This window comes from Erythrolamprus reginae, chromosome 9 (assembly GCF_031021105.1).
Source record: "Erythrolamprus reginae isolate rEryReg1 chromosome 9, rEryReg1.hap1, whole genome shotgun sequence".
NCBI classification, from domain to species: domain Eukaryota; kingdom Metazoa; phylum Chordata; class Lepidosauria; order Squamata; family Dipsadidae; genus Erythrolamprus; species Erythrolamprus reginae.
This window is the reverse complement of record NC_091958.1, coordinates 14,704,860-14,723,488: the sequence shown is the minus strand read 5'-3', so window position 1 is coordinate 14,723,488 and position 18,629 is coordinate 14,704,860. Positions and strand designations below refer to the sequence as shown.

General features: G+C 36.9%; 1 protein-coding gene across 3 annotated transcripts; it reads right to left on the bottom strand.

Moving 5' to 3' along the window:
• Nucleotides 1-568: 568 nt before the first annotated feature.
• TERB1 (telomere repeat binding bouquet formation protein 1) lies at nt 569-17,933 on the bottom strand. Of its 3 annotated transcripts, none has more exons than XM_070761672.1 (18): nt 15,708-17,933; nt 15,291-15,401; nt 15,048-15,176; nt 12,346-12,477; nt 11,996-12,056; nt 11,791-11,903; nt 11,509-11,631; nt 10,538-10,690; nt 9,033-9,164; nt 7,982-8,107; nt 7,129-7,286; nt 6,221-6,594; nt 5,469-5,533; nt 4,950-5,033; nt 3,028-3,255; nt 2,650-2,750; nt 2,298-2,522; nt 569-836 (listed from the first exon to the last, which is right to left on the bottom strand). In XM_070761672.1, the coding sequence occupies exons 1-18, from the start codon at nt 15,739-15,741 to the stop codon at nt 753-755; spliced, it is 2,433 nt and encodes an 810-aa protein (XP_070617773.1). In that variant the 5' UTR covers nt 15,742-17,933; the 3' UTR covers nt 569-752. The 3 variants fall into 3 exon arrangements, with proteins under 3 accessions (XP_070617773.1, XP_070617774.1, XP_070617775.1); XM_070761673.1 differs by having other exon boundaries at nt 569-833; nt 15,708-15,760; XM_070761674.1 differs by having other exon boundaries at nt 10,538-10,651; nt 15,708-15,760.
• Nucleotides 17,934-18,629: the final 696 nt, after the last annotated feature.

Here is an 18,629-nt window from a genome sequence, read left to right as displayed (position 1 = left end):
GGGAGCTTTACCCCGAAGCGCGTTCGTTGGCTTCATCAGCGGCTTTCGCTTCACGCGGCGTAATTTTGAAAGAGGGAAAGATTGGATCCCGCCGCGGAAAGCCAACCCACTCTTTTTGGTCAGGCAGTGCTGTGGACAGCCGCGGCGGCGGGGTATTTTTTTTGCCGGACGATGAGTTCAAGCTTTTCGGGGCCGCCGCCCAGTTTGCGCCAAATAGGGACCCCTAGTGGCGGCAAGGAGCACCGCAGCAGGGCTGTTTGGTTTACGCCCGAAGGTTTCGATACAGGCACAATACGGTATTAGCTCGGTTTAGCTCAAACCCCCCCCCCCCCCCACTACTACACTAAGAGGATGCGGAGCTTGCAAGGGGGCGTAAACGGAGTCGCACCGGTTTGTAGCAGCGTCAGTTGCGAAGCTGGATTCTGTTGCCGAGAGCTTGAAAAGCCCCGTGGGTTTGAAGGAACGCAAAAGCAGAGAGGGAGGGCATAATTCCATTTAATAAATAATTCTAAATAATAATAAATAATTCAATTTAATTCAAATAAGACTCCTATTTGCTTCTTAGTCATTCTTTTCACATTTTTTTAATGATGGGATCATATGACACACTTCCCTTAAAATACAGTGTGATCATTTTGTATGTAGTATACAGTATCAGTCTGCAACATAATAGCAAATAAACATATATCTTCAAAATTAAGTCTCGTGGAAATCCCCAGATACAAAGAAAGGATTTTGCAAAGCAGCCGCAGTCATTCATTTTCAACAACGTACATCCAGCTTTTGTAATATCGGCCATTTTCACCAGTTTTGGTGTTTCTGCTCTTCGCATTCTTCTGAAAAAGAGAAAAGTGACATAAAGCTAAACATATTAATGTTGTATCTATGCCTCATTGATTCTAGTATGGTTGTAGAGGGGAAGTGATCAGGAAAGGTGTATGACTAGCTTTTATTACCAGTTGCTCCCATCACCATCTAAGATCCCATTTCTTAGTCCTTCTAAGCTGATTTATCAAACCAGCTATTAACTTTAAGGTCTCTGCTTCAATTCATGTGGAATATAGTAAAGGGGTGCTGCCCCCATGTAGGGGGGGGGTGCAGTGGGGGTAGTAAGTTTATGCACTATTTATTGAATACTTAACAGCTTTTTTATTTTCCTTCCTTCTCTAGTACCTTAGTATGGTCCTTAATTACTTTTAAAATAGGAAATAACTAAATAGTATGTTTTTACCCATAAATGCTTTAATCATTTTAATCATTATCTAGAACTGAACTTTTATAGCAATGAAATAAAATTGGGCTACTTGCCCAATCTGTTATCATACTGCACCTTGTGGGTTCAGTACAAAACCTTAAAATGTTACTGTGCTCCTCAACAAATAATGCTGTCTATAATTTGTCCTTTTTGTGGCTATTCAAATAATGTGACAATCAACTGAAAAAGAGTCCAAGCACCTATTTGAAAACTTATCTTGGTTGGTGAGTCACTCTCACCCAGTCACATGACCTTTAAGCCACCACCCCCAGTCACATCATTATCAAGTGTTCAGAAACTTCAGATCGTGCAGAATGCAGCTGCGAGAGCAATCATAGGCTTCCCTAAATATGCCCATGTCACACCAACACTCCGCAGTCTGCATTGGTTGCCGATCAGTTTCCGGTCACAATTCAAAGTGTTGGTTATGACCTATAAAGCCCTTCATGCCACCGAACCAGATTATCTCCGGGACCGCCTTCTGCCGCACGAATCCCAGCGACCAGTTAGGTCCCACAGAGTGGGCCTTCTCCGGGTCCCGTCAACTAAACAATGTCGTTTGGCGGGACCCAGGGGAAGAGCCTTCTCTGTGGTGGCCCCGGCCCTCTGGAACCAACTCCCCATAGAGATTAGAATAGCCCCCACCCTCCTTGCCTTTCGTAAGCTCCTTAAAACCCACCTCTGCTGTCAGGCATGGGGGAACTGAGATATTCTTCCCCCCTAGGCTTCTACAATTTATGCATGTTATGTTTGTATGTATGATTGATTTTATAACAAGGGTTTTTAGCTGTTTTTAGTATTGGATTGTCACATGCTGTTTTTACCACTGTTGTTAGCCGCCCCGAGTCTACGGAGAGAGGCGGCATACAAATCCAATAAGTAAGTAAGTAAGTAAGTAAGTAAGTAAATAAATAAATAAATAAGCCACTCCCACCTGGTCACATGGCCGGCAAGCCACTTCTACCTGGTCACACAACCATCAAGCCACAAAATAAGTCATGCCCACAGCCCACATAGCTACAAAACAAACAAACAAAAATACCTGGAACCTGAAGTATTTCTTAGCAAGATCAACATTAGTCCGTCCTTTCTGAAATGGGTAGGCCCATAAAATTGAATTCCAGTGATGTCCCATTTTCTTTACACCATCCAAAAGATAACTTATTTCTTTTGATGTAAAATCTTTCCGGATTCTCCTTTTCTTTAGGGTTGTTGTAGACCTCTCTGATAGAGTTTCAGTGTTCTGTATACTGCAGCATTCGGTATTCTGTAACAATAATTAAAACAGCATACCAAGAGTTTTTAAGTATAGTTTCAACAAAGAACACTATCTGGGTGTTAGAATTTATACCCGGATATCAATATACAAAACGCTGATTTTCAGATGCCCATACCTCCTCTTCCAATGGATGGTTTTCACTCAAGTCCTGGTCTTGAGGGCTGTAATTCTGTTCCATCGTTTGGTTCTTAGAATGTGCATCACATTGAAAATTTGCTGTGTGAAACAAAACATTTGTTTATTCTCGAATTTCTGAAAATTACCACAGAATGAGGCTGAACTAAATATTATTACTAGGGACAGGGATTGGCTACTGCCCCGACGGGAGAATGCAGTTGGGTAGCGAAAATGGAACTCCATCCCAGAGCACCCAATTTGCACTGAAAGATGTTGAAAGAAAACGCAGGGCGTCCTGCATAAGCCACGCCCACAGTGTGGTAGTAAAATTTTTGGTAGCACTTCACTGACCAGGGATGAAGGTTCCTTGACATACCTAACTCTTTCACAGTTGTTGAGCTTCTCTTGCAGCTGAGTCTTTCGTCATGGTGATTACCATTAAATGCAGAAGTATTCTTGTTAGCCATAGCGGATCTTCTCAACTTCCTTTTATATTCCATCTCAGATTCAAGAATAACTTTGTGCTGTTCACACAGATATTGACAAGATTGTAGACTCTTGCTAAAGTTTCGGCTGTTTAAGGAAAGTCCTCCTATTCTACAACCTGAGAATATAATATTATAGTAATAAAATGTTACAGGGGCAATTATTTAATAGTTCTTATTTTATGTTTTTGGGACATAAAATTGGGACAAATGCATCATTGAATATAGAAAATCAATAGATCTACAGATACATTGCCCTACAGGTCAATTATATCTTCATGAAAAAGCCCAAAGAAGAAGGACTTTTCTGCTAGGCAAGGAAGGAGCCAGGTTATATAGTAGTGAACCCCCTCCACCCGAAACAAAAGGATAATTTTGGGATATAGACAGAGATTAGATTAGATTAGATTAGATTAGATTTATTGGATTTATATGCCGCCCCTCTCCGCAGACTCGGAGCGGCTCACAACAATGGCAAAACAGTACATAGTGACAAATCCAATACCCACCAATCCAATTACAATTTTAAGCTAAAAAATTCATAAAAAACAACCTCAGAATATTTAAAAAACAACCACACAATCAATCAAACACGAAAACAACATGGGCAAGGGGGAGATGTTTCAGTTCCCCCATGTCTGACGGCAGAGGTGGGTTTTAAGGAGTTTGTGAAAGGCAAGGAGGGTGGGGGCAATCCTAATCTCAGGGGGGAGCTGGTTCCAGAGGGTCGGAGCCGCCACAGAGAAGGCTCTTCCCCTGGGTCCCACCAGACGACATTGTTTAGTCGACGGGACCCGAAGAAGGCCAACTCTGTGGGACCGAACCGGTCGCTGCGATTCGTGCGGCAGAAGGCGGTCCCAAAGGTATTCTGGTCCGGTGCCATGAAGGGCTTTATAGGTCATAACCAACACTTTGAATTGTGACCGGAAACTGATCGGCAACCAATGCAGACTGTGGAGTGTTGGAGTAATATGGGCATACTTAGAGAAGCCCATAATTGCTCTCGCAGCTGCATTCTGCACGATCTGAAGTTTCCGAACACTTTTCAAAGGTAGCTCCATGTAGAGAGCATTACAGTAGTTGAGCCTCGAGGTGATGAGGGCATGAGTGACTGTGACCAATGACTCCTGGTCCAAATAGGGCCGCAACTGGCGCACCAGGCGAACGTGGGCAAACGCCCCCCTCGCCACAGCTGAAAGATGTTTCTCTAATGTGAGATGTGGATCGAGGAGGACGTCCAAGTTGCGGACCCTCTCTGAGGGGGTCAATAATCCCCCCCCCAGGGTAATGGATGGACAGATAGAATTGTCCTTGGGAGGCAAGACCCACAGCCACTCCGTCTTGTCTGGATTGAGTTTGAGTTTGTTGACACCCATCCAGGCCCCAACAGCCTCCAGGCACCGGCACATCACTTCCACTGCTTCGTTGACTGGACATGGGGAGGACAGTCCCAGAAAATTCTACTGATTATCCATGCCATCCTGCTATACCCATATTGATATGGCTCAGTGGTAGGTAATAAATACTTTTGCTACTGGTTTTCATGTGCGTTTGCATATGTGCACGTTTCTGCACATGCGCAGAAGCATCCTGGGTGGGTGGGCGGAGCCTCCCACCGCGAGTGCTACTGGTTATAAGAACCAGTTTGAACCGGGAGCAACTTACTGCCGATATAGCTAATATTAGGAATTAACTTTGGATAGGCTGACTGACTGGATGAAATTGTATTTGGGGTATCACTACTATTTAATTCAGAGGGACTTTGTTTTGAACAGAAAAATCTATGAGCATATTTAATTTTTTAAAAAATTACCTGAACATCTGAGTTCTCTTGTTTTAGGGGGAACAGTCAGAATATGGTCCATTCCTCTGCTTGGGTTCCTTGGTTGTTGTAGCTCTTTGAAAAATAAAATATCTAATGTTAAATGAATTAATCAATTATTTACTTTTATATATTTACTTTTTATATATTACCACCGTATTTCAAAATAATTAAACTGAAATACTGTAATACACATCAACATATATAAAAACTAATTGCCAACTAACATTTCCAGATTAAATTTATGATCTAGCAACTTAATCACTGTGTTATAGTAGTTTCCTTTGTATGATACAGTAACACAGGGCTTACATTGTTAATATTTAGTTTACATATTGATTCTTCAAAAGATTGTTAAAAATAATTAGAATCATATTTTCAGTACAAAGCAAATTTATTATTGTTGTACTTTCACACACTGTAACTGTTACTATTAGCCATCCATACAAAAATATATATAATTTCCAAAAATCAAATTGAAATTAAAATATTTATATAAATTATATCTACCTGAATGTTGAATCTTTCGCGTTGGGCTTTTTACTACAAAATCTGGTTTCTTAAAAATGAATTCACTGAAAAGATTAAGAGAGTATTATTAAGAATTTTAGTTTGGAGATTTGACAAATGCCTCAAAAGTATTTCAATCTTTCATATCGCACCACTAACTGAGGAACCTAAAGTGTTAATTTGTGGGTATCCACAACCAGGTCTGTCAAATGGTAAAACCAATGTTGTACTTTTGTGGCACAAACTCTATCTCATCTGTACATGCATATAACACCATAACACACATGTACAAAACGGAAAGGACTTGTATTGCAACAACACAATATTACTTTGTTACCCTGATTAATTTGATGTTTCACATTCAAACTCTAATTTGGAAAATTCACCCATCCTATAATTAATTTATTATTAATATGCGATGAAAAATTCACAGATTGCACACATTATTCCTGCATGCGCCATTATCTAAAAGTCATGAATTATTATGAAAGATACAAATTAATTTCTATCTTTCAGAAAAACATTTAGATAACAAGGTTCCCATGCAATTTAGGATAAAGTTCTAGGCTGGAATTTTAAACTTAAAATGGAATTAGATAGTTATTTTAGTTCTAACCTAAAATAACTGGATCTATCCTAAGCATTACTAAATCTGGAAGCAACCCAATATGAAATTTCCATCTGGAAATCTGATTTACTATTAAGTTCAAACTAACAAACCAGCTTTAGACAGAAGATCTGAGGTACAGTACCTGTCTTGGGCATCATCTTTCCTAAAATCACAAAAACTGTTTTGATTTGTAACATAAGTTCTATTTGTGTTGGGAGTTGTTATTTTTTCAGCTGCATAAAGAAGATTATTGTGATCATTTTGAACGAGTGAAGCATCAGTTGAATTCCAGATGGCAGACTTCAATTGTTCTCTATTAGAACAACTCTTTTCAAATTTAGAAGTATTCTGCACTTTAGAGATGGTATTTTGTAGTGGGCGTTTCATTTCTGGATATATTTTGCTGTTCTCTGAATGCTGCTTGCTGGAATTTATTTGACGATGTTGGGTCACAGCCTGGCAAAACTTTTCTTGAGGGGTATCCTCATCAAGTAACATTTCTCTTTGGATATTTTCCTATGTTAAAAACAGTAGGGAAATGAAACAAATGCATAGACAAAAAACAAAGCTGCAGGATAGGACCAGTCCCAACATGACTGTAGATGTTAAACAGAACTAAGCAAACATTACACCTTCCGTTTGACTATAAAAACAACAGAAAAGCCATTGAAAAACTGCTTTCAAAAAAGCTCATGGATGATAATCCATTATTTAGTACCATAACTGAATATTTATCTCAGCAATAATTACTTTCAAGAAATCAAACCGGTATGTAAAACAATACCCAAAATTACTAGAAGGGGCCATCAAGCACTGACTAACAGGGAATGGAATTTCACTCCCTTTATTTTTAAAATGCAAATGAGCATAGCATAGCTCATTGATTTATTAATTCAAACAATTAAAAGATTGGAATAAAACAATACAATCAGATTCTACTGAGAATGTCAGGAGAGGCTTTCTGATTTTGATAGATTTCCTCAACTACTAAGAGAGAAAGAAAGAAAGAAAGAAAGAAAGAAAGAAAGAAAGAAAGAAGGAAGGAAAAACCTCTTGTTCATTTTCAAGGCCTGTGATTCTGTATAAAATTTGTTTTGCTTCGCTCCAATAATCTTCAAGAATCCTTTCTTTCTTCTGCCAATCTACGTCCAATATTCTTTCATCCTCTTGGAATGAATGCTCAGTCATCTTCATCGACAATTTTTCAGCTTGTGAAAAAGAATAGAAACAATTGTTTAACAGAAATAAAGATATATAATTTATCTTAAAGACTTAATACATCACATCCATCACCAGCTCATGTGTAGGTTCATTTAAGATTTGATTTGTATCAAATACAGTATTTTATTCACACAAGAAAATGCCCAAATGACTAAAATGAGTTGTTTAATAGCAGTTTTTTGATCTACATATCTCAGGATGAAATCATCTTCTCCAATCATAGAGTTTTAGCATAGGCTAAAACAACTGATGGCATTGCATTAGATTAGCCAATAGGAGACTTTATTATTCTATTAGCTAATAGAAGCCACTAGGAGAATTTTTAAAACATTTATTAATTTATATAGCACTGCTTTCACAAAAACAGATTCTCAATCACAAAATTAAACTTATTCTAAAATGATACTTTATAATCTATATATTGGAAGACAGTCTTCTCTATAACATACCATTACTTCCAACCTAAATAACTGATTTTGCAATAGGTTCTCATCAGTGATGGGTGGAGCCTCCTGCCAGCACTACCCGTTCTAAGAACTGGTCCAAACTGGGAGCAACACACCACTGGTTCACATACTGAGCACTTGAATACAGTTACCTTTGAATTTAACCAAGCAAGTGACTATTTAGATACTTGTCCAGGTGATTTTAAATACAGAAATCAAAATAATGATAATCTTACTCATCTGTTTGCAGTTTTGCAACACAAAGGTTGCAGCTTTATTTAGTTCTTCATCCTGCATTTCCGTTAGTGCTTGAATCATAAGTGGAAGGCCATTGTTCTTAACCAGAATATATTGGTTTTCCTCTAAAAAAAACCCCAAAATCAGCTTCAGTAAACATTTGTTCAAACTGTAAAGTTAAGATCATCTGAAAACATCTTTCCAAGAAAAAACAATTGATTCTGAGTTTTTCAGCACAACTTTGCTTAATCAGAAACATGTGCTCACACTTACTTCAAACCTCAAGGTCTAAAATTTAAAGTCACATCTTGCTATCACTACCAACTTGCCATTAGTAATTTATTGTTAAGATATATCATAATCTCAAGAACTCCTATTATCTTAGAATTACAGTGGTTATTCAGAAAAAATGTAATCCAAAAAAATATTCTAAAAGATAGTTACAGAGCATGCACATCAACCAATATATAATTTAAGGTGTTTTATGGACCACTACCTTGTAGTTTGTAAATCACAGTGTATGGCTTAAGTTTCACAAATCTAGCCACTTTTAGTTTATTTAATAAGCTAATTGTAAGTTTAAGTTAATTGCAGTATACTATTATGTGTAAACACAATCAGTGGTAGTTCAAAGTATACAGTACATATTTTGGCAGAGGTCAGAAATGAGAATGACTCCTATGATTCCACAGTTTGTAAAGCTAACTAAAGCACAATTCCTACATATTGTCAAATTTTATTTGTATCTGCTCAGTTGAAAATTGCCCCATTTAGGGTGCAAAGTTCTATTAAATTGTTGGAATGACTACATAGGTATATTTTATTGGACTCGCATAGGTAGGAACTTCCAATGTTTTATTTTGGCTGATTTTTCCATTTTGATGAAAGCTAAATGCAACTTGAAAAATCAGACGTAAATTATTCTATCAATATCAGGTCATTCTTGTTGATTGTTATAAACTACATGTTGAAATTCGAATGCAGTCTGCACCTCAACGCAACATTCACTACCCTCAAATAAATAAGTCAATATATCATTAAGAATCTTACCACAGACTTCTGTACAATGCCCAAGAGTAAGTATAATGCTGAATCGCTCTCCTGAGTCCAAAATGTTGTAAGAAAGTAGTTTCAGTAGATTAGGCACAATGTTATACTTTGGTAAATAAATGCCAACTGTAGCTGTAAACACAAAACAGTTTTTTTTAAAATGCCTCTTTAGGTATGCAATTGAATAAAGCCATATACAAAGTTGTACATTTAGTTGAACGTATAGAAGAACCTTCTGTATCATTGCTTCCAGTTTTTTCAAACTTTCTCTCTGGATCAAATGTTACTAGCCACGATAAACACAAGGATATATCACGGTAGTGAGACCAAAACTTCCATTGTGAAATAATAAATGCCTATGACTATTAGCCTTCTTATCGTTCCTATCACCCATCTCCTCCCACTTACGACTGCAGGACAGTAACTTGTTGCTTGTATCCTTATGATTGATTATTTGCACCCTATGATAATCATTAGGTGTTGTACCTTATGATTCTTGACAAATATATCTTGTCCTTTTATACATATGAGAGCATATGCACCAAAGACAAATTCCTTATGTTTCTAATTACATTTGGCCAATAAAGAATTCTATTCTGTTCTGTTCTGTTCTACTCTACTGTACTCTACTCTACTCTATTCTATGGATGCACGGTCATTAAACAAACCCAGCTTCTCTCTCTCTCTCTCTCTCTCTCTCTCTCTCTCTCGTAATCTGATATTAGAAATGATTAAAAATCTATTAATATAAAAACCAAACATATGTACATACATACCATGCATATAATTGTAAAGGCCTAGGGGGAAAGAGGATCTCAATTCCCCCATGCCTGGCGGCAGAGGTGGGTTTTAAGTTGTTTACGAAAGGCAAGGAGGGTGGGGGCAGTTCTAATCTCTGGGGGGAGTTGGTTCCAGAGGGCCGGGGCCGCCATAGAGAAGGCTCTTCCCCTGGGTCCCGCCAGGCGACATTGCTTAGTTGATGGGACCCGGAGAAGATCCACTCTGTGGGACTTAACTGGTCGCTGGGATTCGTGCTTGTCAGAAGCCGGCTGCAAGGCGGTAAATGACAATCACATAACCCTGAGAAGCTGTAACGGTCATAAATACTGTACATGCTAGTTGCCAAGTTGCCTAAATTTAGACCATGTGACCATGAGGATGTTACCATGGTCGTAAGTGCAAAGACCTGTTGTCACTGTTTTCAGTGCTGCTGTAACTGGGACCCATCTCTAAATGAATAGTCGAAGGATTATCTGTACATTGAAGGAGATCTGGGAGAGTTTCAGGCAACTCTCTAACACCTCTTGCAGCATTCCTAATGTAGTTGAAAGTCTTTCAACCACATTTATAATCGTTTCAGAGAAAGTCGGAAAGCAGAACAGTTCCTAGCAATAAGTTCAACAGATATGATTATCTGTTACTGTTAAGATGATGAATTGAATAATAAACCGACACACAGGACACTCTATGCAATTAATGGTAGGTTTACAAAAGAAACTACTTACCATTATTAGCAATGCAGGCATCCAATGTTTTTGTCACCACTACAGCAAGTTTTATATTTGTATCGTTCCCCAATGAACCGTGTATCAGTTTGAGAAGAAGCTCATCCAAAACAGCTAATCCGCCAATAGAAACAAAAAAATTCTGTGTTCTGGCTTGAAAACAAAATCCCAAACAATTAACAATTATCAGATTGCTTTAAGATAAAGATGTTTAAAGTTAAAGGCATGATAAAATTAAACAGATTTGGAGAAGGGAACAATATTTAATCAGCTCTTTAATTATGTTAAAGCAGTTAAATAAAACAAAATCCTAACTCAAAATAAAAAAAATATCTAAAGGAATCTCAAACAAACTCAATTGTAACCACATTTATAACTGAGATAGGTGAACACATCCAAAATGTGTAACTAATGTACACAAAAATAGTTTATTCCATAGCTTCACACGAAAGATTCATAAAATAAATACAAGCAGGAAACTATAAGAAATAGTGATATTCTCATGCAACCTTAAAATTTTAATCTTAAAAATTGAGATTGCTAAATAATTTTTTTCTGAATAACTCAGAATGTTTGGCTTGCATCAGATCATGCCTTTCGTAGCTTTTTAATCTCCTTTTTGCTACTCCTAATCCCCTTCAATGGCATTGCCAAATTTTGGATTTTGATATTTTTAGAAAGGAAATGGAAACTGTAGCATTAACTTACAACCAACTTAATAAGAGAAAGAAAAAAAATCACACAATTAAACAAAAAAGGAAAGAAAACTATATGCCAGCTTTACTGCATAGACTGCACCATACTGTTTAAATTCACATCATTACTTTGCTTATTGCAAACTTCATCCTCTCAAAATCACATTAGACTTTCTGTCGCACATCAGGATACTCTATCTCTTTCCTTCCTACTTATGAATGATATTTTATTCCACAGAATAAACATTTTCATAGTGCGTATTTTCAGATACTTACAATTATTTGCAACGGTGAGCCCAATGAATGAACATATTGGACGAATTATCTCAGCCTTCATACTACTTTGCAGCCAATCTTTTGCATATGGAAAAACCAAACTGCAGGCTTTCTGATTTTTCTCTGGAGGGGAAAAATGTGCATTAAACACTAGCCATGTGTCATCCCCTCCCACCCATATTTGGAAGGAAGAAGGAAGGAGGAGGAGGAGCAGGAGGAGGAGGAAGAAGAAGAAGAGGAAGAGGAAGAGGAAGAAGAAGAAGAGCTTGATAAACTACTTACCATTCTGAGGATTGTTGACACATACACAAAGATTACTACAAACTGAGGACCACAGATGATACTGATCAATTTTATGATCGAAAAGTCTCATTTGAGATTCTGAAGGAATTACTCTGTTCAAGAAAATAGATGACATATAATGGAAAAAAAGGCATTTGGGGCTATAAAAATTACTTTTTAATTGAATTTTTGGGGGTTAATTTACCTAAATAACTGTAGCAGAATATCAAGGCATCCAGATTCTCTGATGTGTGTTTGTCCACTGTCTATTTTTAAATAACATTTTTTTAAAAAATAGAGCAATTATTAAGCAACTAATAATGAAATTTAATGAGTGTTTACAAATTTTCAACATTTTACCTAAATCAAACTAGGATTTCTGATTCATACCAATGAGTCCCAATTAGTTGGGAACTAATCTTAGTAGACCTCATATTATTAAGTGAGGACTGCCTGTATATTTGAATAATTGAATTGCAATTATTGCAATTATTCAAATATAATTGAAATTATACTTGAATAATTTCTTTATACATGGAGAAGAAAAAAACTTACTATTGTTTGAAACCAGACCCAATAAGACATATACTGACATTCTTTTCAAATTCATACTTGAATCCTTATTAGTTAAAAACGTACGAAGATCCTTAAATAATTCAGCTGTGCATAGCATCTGCTGGCAGAACACTAAAAAAAATGTGAAAAAGACTAAATTGTATCACATTGATAAATATAATTGAATTTCCTGATAATTATGCATAATTCCTCCCAATAACCCAGATCTTTGGGGCAAATATTACGGCATTGTATACCACCAGAGAATGGTGTAAAGCACTATGGAACAGTATATAAGTCTGTGCTAGTAATATTGCTGTAATTGAACAAATATAGGAACTATAGCAGGGGTGAAATACAGCAGGTTCCGACAGGTTCTGGAGTACTGGTAGTGGAAATTTTGAGTAATTTGGAGAATTGGAGTAGAGTAGGAATGGGGATTTTGCAGTATCCTTCCCTTGCCACACCCACCAAGCCACGCCCACAGAACTGGTAGGGAAAATTGAATTTAATTGTCAGTCCGAAGCCATTTTAGCCAGGTCTTTGGCCTGCCACACTTCATATTTACGGGACCGCCTTCTGCCGCACGAATCCCAATGGCCGATTAGGTCCCACAGAGTCAGCCTTCTCCGGGTCCCATTGACTAAACAATGTCGTCTGGCGGGACCTAGGGGAAGAGCCTTCTCTGTGGCAACCCCGGCCCTCTGGAATCAACTCCCCCCTGAGATTCGAATTGCCCCCACCCTCCTTGCCTTCCGTAACATGTTGAAGACCCATCTATACCACCAGGCATGGGGGGATTAATTTTTCCCTCACCTCTCCTGACTCAACATATGAAATTGGTGTGATTGTTTTAGAATTGCTAGTTTTTAATAATAATGGGGTTTTTTTAAAATATAGTTTATATTGGATTTGTATTCTATTGTTTTTATTGTTGTTGTGAGCCACTTCGAGTCCTCAGAGAGGGGCAGCATAAAAATCTAATATATTATTATTATTATTATTATTATTATTATTATTATTATTATTTGCATTCTTTATTATGGGAATCTGGGAGGGGGAATTGCATGACGGCTGTCTGTATGTAGCCATAACAAATTCTTTCTAGAAAGTCAAGGTCATTCTGTGTTTTCGCACTCCTGCACCTGCACGGAAGGAGATAGGTGGATCTTCCAGGATGGCAGTTGGACATTAGTCAATGCAATGGACTTGGAGGAGTGAGGACAAGGGCTTAAACTTTCAACTGGGTGGTGAACCCAAAGAACTTCAGATTTGGGATTCACCCTGATGCGCCAACATGGCTCTGTTAATAAATTGGAACTTTGAGGAAGCAATTACCTCAGACTCTGATTTAATTTTAGATGCTATTTGGAATCCTGACATTCATTCCTAAATTATAGCCACTGTTCTCACCTACTTAATGAAACTTACTTTTCAGAAATATGGTTAGAATTACCTGTACATTATAATTGTAGCTTTGGGAACATAAAATATTTCAATTTATTCAAGTGCAGAAATTACAGTATAGCCAATTTTTGTTAAACCTTACATTGAAGTTCAGATTGCGATATTATACACACTCTCTTGAGAGTAGTTCTAAGTAGATAAGAATAAGATTTTATTCTAAGAGTGTTTTCGGTGAGATTTAGGGAGTCTATTTTGAGGAGAGTTCAAGTATGTTCATAGCAACCGTGATTCCAAGTACTTTTTTCATTTATGCATCTCTTTATTATCATTTGCAGAACCACTTATGAGTTTAAAGGTGCGTTAATATTAAATCAACCAGAATGAAGTATTTTCATAGCATTCGCTCAATATTTATATTCTTTAATTTTCCTTCTGGAGACCTCACCTACAAAAAGATATTGACAAAATTGAACGGGTCCAAAGAGGGGCTACAAGAATGGTGGAAGGTCTTAAGTATAAAACGTATCAAGAAAGACTTAATGAACTCAATCTGTATAGTCTGGAAGACAGAAGGAAAAGGGGGGACATGATTGAAACATTTAAATATGTTAAAGGGTTCAGGAGGGAAGTGTTTTTAATAGGAAAGTGAACACAAGAACAAGGGGACACAATCTGAAGTTAGTTGGGGGAAAGATCAAAGGCAACATGAGAAAATATTATTTTACCAAAAGAGTAGTAGTTGCTTGGAACAAACTTCCAGCAGACGTGGTTGGTAAATCCACAGTAACTGAATTTAAACATGCCTGGGATAAACATATGTCCATTGTAAGATAAAATACAGGAAATAGTATAAGGGCAGACTAGATGGACCATGAGGTCTTTTTCTGCCGTCAGTCTTCTATGTTTCTATGTTTCTATGTTTCTGTGGAAAACAAATGCTGACATTTAAACATCTGGTGATGTTTCCAATATAGCTGGCTCGCCATCTTCTGCCCCTCCATCTGAGCTACTGCTACATGGAGATTTCCTTAATGTAATGTAAATTATTTATTTATTTATTTATTTATTCATTCATTCATTCATTCATTCATTTATTTATTTGATTTGAATGCCGCCCCTCTCCGAAGAATTGTTTTTCAGGTGATTAGATAGGTGATAGATTTTAGATAAACAGTAAAATATTTCTAAATGCACATTTTATTTTACAGATCGTCAAAACTGGATCAATAAAAACAAAGGATTCTGTAAATACATGAAAGAATTATATAATAAAATGAGAATGAATTATGTCTTACCATTATTCTCAGCTAAACCCCCTAATGTAAATAAAGCAGCTTCTTGAACCAAACTCTGCACTTGTGACTTTGCAAGATTCCATACAAACATCAGACCACCAATTTCTCTAAAATAATCACAGGCAGCACCTGTAGCAAAAGCAGATCTGGTGAATAACAGATGAGGTTGTAAAATAACATTTATTCCCATACTACTAATCCCAATGAGCAAAACAAACCCAATTGTAAAACTCAGTAGCTTACTGTTTTGTTGACAAACTGAATAAATAGTAACCAAGGCTTCCTTTTGAGAAGCTGGAAAGTCCATTTGATACTTAAGACATTCAAGGAGTAAATTCAGATCCGTTTTCATATCTGAAAGGATAAAACAGTAATTTCAGAATATTTGGAATCCTTTTAAAAACTTGTCAATGGTAGAATTGCACTAATGTTAAGAATGCCAACAATATTCCAAGCAATTACTAGTCAGTGTTCTGAATATAAATATATATATATTTTAATAAATGGGAATTACTGTTGTTAATTCATGTCTTTATCTACGTGGGAGTATGAATTTGTTTGTATTCACAAATACCAGAAAAAGAATTCTTTCCAGAGTTGCGAATACACAGAGCAGATTTAAAACCATCCTTTAATGTATTGTGTCTATGCCAATCTTACCACAACTGATTTTCTGATCTTTTCCATTTTCCATTTTGATTGTATTTTTTCTTAGCTTTTATCTATAATTTTTAAAAATGGAGGAGAAATGAAACACAAGTAATTTCTTCATTAGAAATAAAAAATAGGAAAAAAGTTATACCAAATATATTCAGTTTAGCTTTTTTAAATCGTTTCTATCCCAATTCTCAGTATAGGATACAAAATGAAGTATCCCACACTTTCCTTATAGACACAGTAACTTTACAAAACACCCAGGTTTGGTCTGGGGCATTTGCAGTAAAAAAAATGTGGAAATAGAGGTATAAAAAAAGAGGTGGGTCAGTTACCTATAATTTTATGCTTCATTATTAGCATTTAAAAAAGGCAATGTTAGCATTTTTAACAGAGTAGCCCAGGCCTCTTTTCTAATTTAAAAAAAAAAGAATTTTTCCTTTGTATTCAAGATAATTTCTTTTGGTATGCAAGAACTTGCCTTTTCAACAATTAAACAACAGAAATCCTTAAATACACTTGCAAAATGCAAAATTGGCTGGAAAAAGGAATAATTTAATATAATATTATTTAATGTATAGTTTAACCCATAAATTTGCCACTTCTGGACTGTTGCCTAGAATCAATGTTTTCTATTGATCAATTTTCACATATAAATCCATGCCTTTGTTTGAGCACTTGCTTTTTAACGTATTACATATACCAAATACAGTATAAATTGTTTCTGCACCCTATAAAAAGACTTGACGCTCCTCCTTAATAAATGCTTTTTACTTTGCCTGTTGGCTATTTGCATTTTCCGGTAGGCAAAAAAAAAAGCCTCCTTTGCAAAAATTAAAAAGTGCTGTCTCTCAGCTTCAGAGAATTGGGCCCTCAGTTCCAATGTCATTCAGTGTGCCTGAAAAAGGCAACAAAGTCAAGACAAAACAGGTGAAATTTCAAGGACAATATTGTGGCCGCCATCTTGACTTTTTTGACGCCCTGCAGACACCCTGAGCTGAATTATAAACAAATGAAGCTCCAATCAAGCGGCCATATTAGGACATCATGAGACACATGAATCCAATAAATGGGGCCTGTCAGCCCTATTTAACTGAAAATGTCTTCCTGCTTTCTTGAATAATAAAATGGATATTTGAGCTCAAAGCTATACACTTTATCCACTGTTAATGATATATATTCAATGCCCCCCAATAAAAACAGGAGACCGAATAAATTTTGAGAATATCTTCAGTTAGAATTGAAGGCCCGACTTTCTCTCATGCAAAACGGGGCCCTTTTCCAAAATAATCACAAATAACTGCCACTATGGTTCTCCCAAAAACCACCTCTTGTCTAGGTACTCTGAAGAATTTTATCATGTTTCTTTCTAATTTTACACAGGTCTCCAGTGTAGTGGCTTGTTTTGAAGGTCATTTGTACCAACTCTGTTTAAAATAAACATAGGCCCAAACATCCCTCCCACCAGGTTGGCCATGTTATTCAATAGCAGCCCACCCTACCAGGTGCCCACCAGGTAAATTGGAACTACAAGTCCCAGCATTCCTAGCTTAGCAGGCTGGGTGGTCAAGTCAGGAAGCAAGTGATAGCCAGCTTTCAAATTTCATTGGCTGAAAGGAAACTTGCAAGCCGTCAATCTGCGCTTCCAACATTAGCCATCTTGGTATGGCTTTCACAAGCCTGAATCACTTTTGTTTCTTTCTTGTTCCTGTGTAGAATTTGTGCAGGATCCCCCCCCCCCCCTGGAGGGGAAGCAATGATGGCAGATCCTTTTCTACCCTAAATGGGTTTTAGAATTTTTTAATACTGTTTTTTTACATGTTGTTATGCCGCCCAATCTGGAAGGAGTTGGGCGGCCTATAACTATAATAAATAAATAAATAAATAAATAAAATAAATACCCAAGGAATGGGCTCTGTATGAGAACACAAACAGGCTGCATGGGTTGTTCCCAGTATATACTAAGTGCAATGAGGCTGCAACTTTATCTCCTGTGCTGGTAATCCTCAATTTATGACAATGGGGACTGAATTTTCTTTTACCAATGACCCATAAAGTCCTTTCAAAGGTAGATTACCCATTTTTCAAATGTAGTGTGCAGCTATTAACTGGATGAAAAAAACCCTAGTGAAATCCAGATAGTATAGATATATAGATGGATGGATAGATGATAGAAAGATAGATATACAGTGTTCCCTCAATTTTCGCGGCTTCGAACTTCACGAATAGCCTATACCACGGGTTTTTTTTAAAAAAAAATTAAAAAATACTTTGCGGGGTTTTTTCTATACCACGGTTTTCCCCGCCAGATGACATCATTCGTCATCACCAAACTAATAATTTTTGCAAATAAATACCAAAAAAAATTATTGTTAATAAATTATGTTGATAAATATCAGGATCACTAAGTGTCTTATTCAATGGTGAGTACCAGTAATAATGGTGAGTAAATGGTTAAGGGAATGGGAAATGGTAATTTAGGGGCTTAAAGTGTTAAGGGAAGGCTGTTGCGATACTGTTCATAGCTAAAAATGGTGTATTTACTTCAGCATCTCTACTTCGCAGAAATTCAACTTTCGCGGGCGGTCTCGGAACGCATCCCCCGCGAAAATCAAGGGAACACTGTATATTATTATTTATTAATTTGTATGCCACCCTTCGCCGAAGACTTGTAGATAGATAGATAGATAGATAGATAGATAGATAGATAGATAGATAGAGAGAGAGAGAGAGAGAGAGAGAGAGAGAGAGAGAGAGAGAGACATGCAAGTCTCATTGAATATTTCCCTTTGGAGCAAAGCAGTTCTAGTGACAGAATCAGAGATATCAACTATGATTTTGCACTGAAATGTTGTTTCAAGAGCAGCCATTTTTAAAGGGCTTGCTTTTCTCAAAATATAAAACTTGCATGACCCACTAAAAATGTTT

Excerpts from the sequence above, each read along its gene's own strand:
- TERB1 (XM_070761672.1), bottom strand. The coding sequence starts at position 15,741 with ATGGAAAATGGAAAAGATCAGAAAATCAGTTGTG. Across the intron at positions 6,595-7,128 it reads GCCTTGAAAATGAACAAGAG|GAAAATATCCAAAGAGAAAT; the intron begins GTTTTTCCTTCC and ends TTTTTAACATAG. Across the intron at positions 3,256-4,949 it reads AAGAGAACTCAGATGTTCAG|GTTGTAGAATAGGAGGACTT; the intron begins GTAATTTTTTAA and ends TTATATTCTCAG.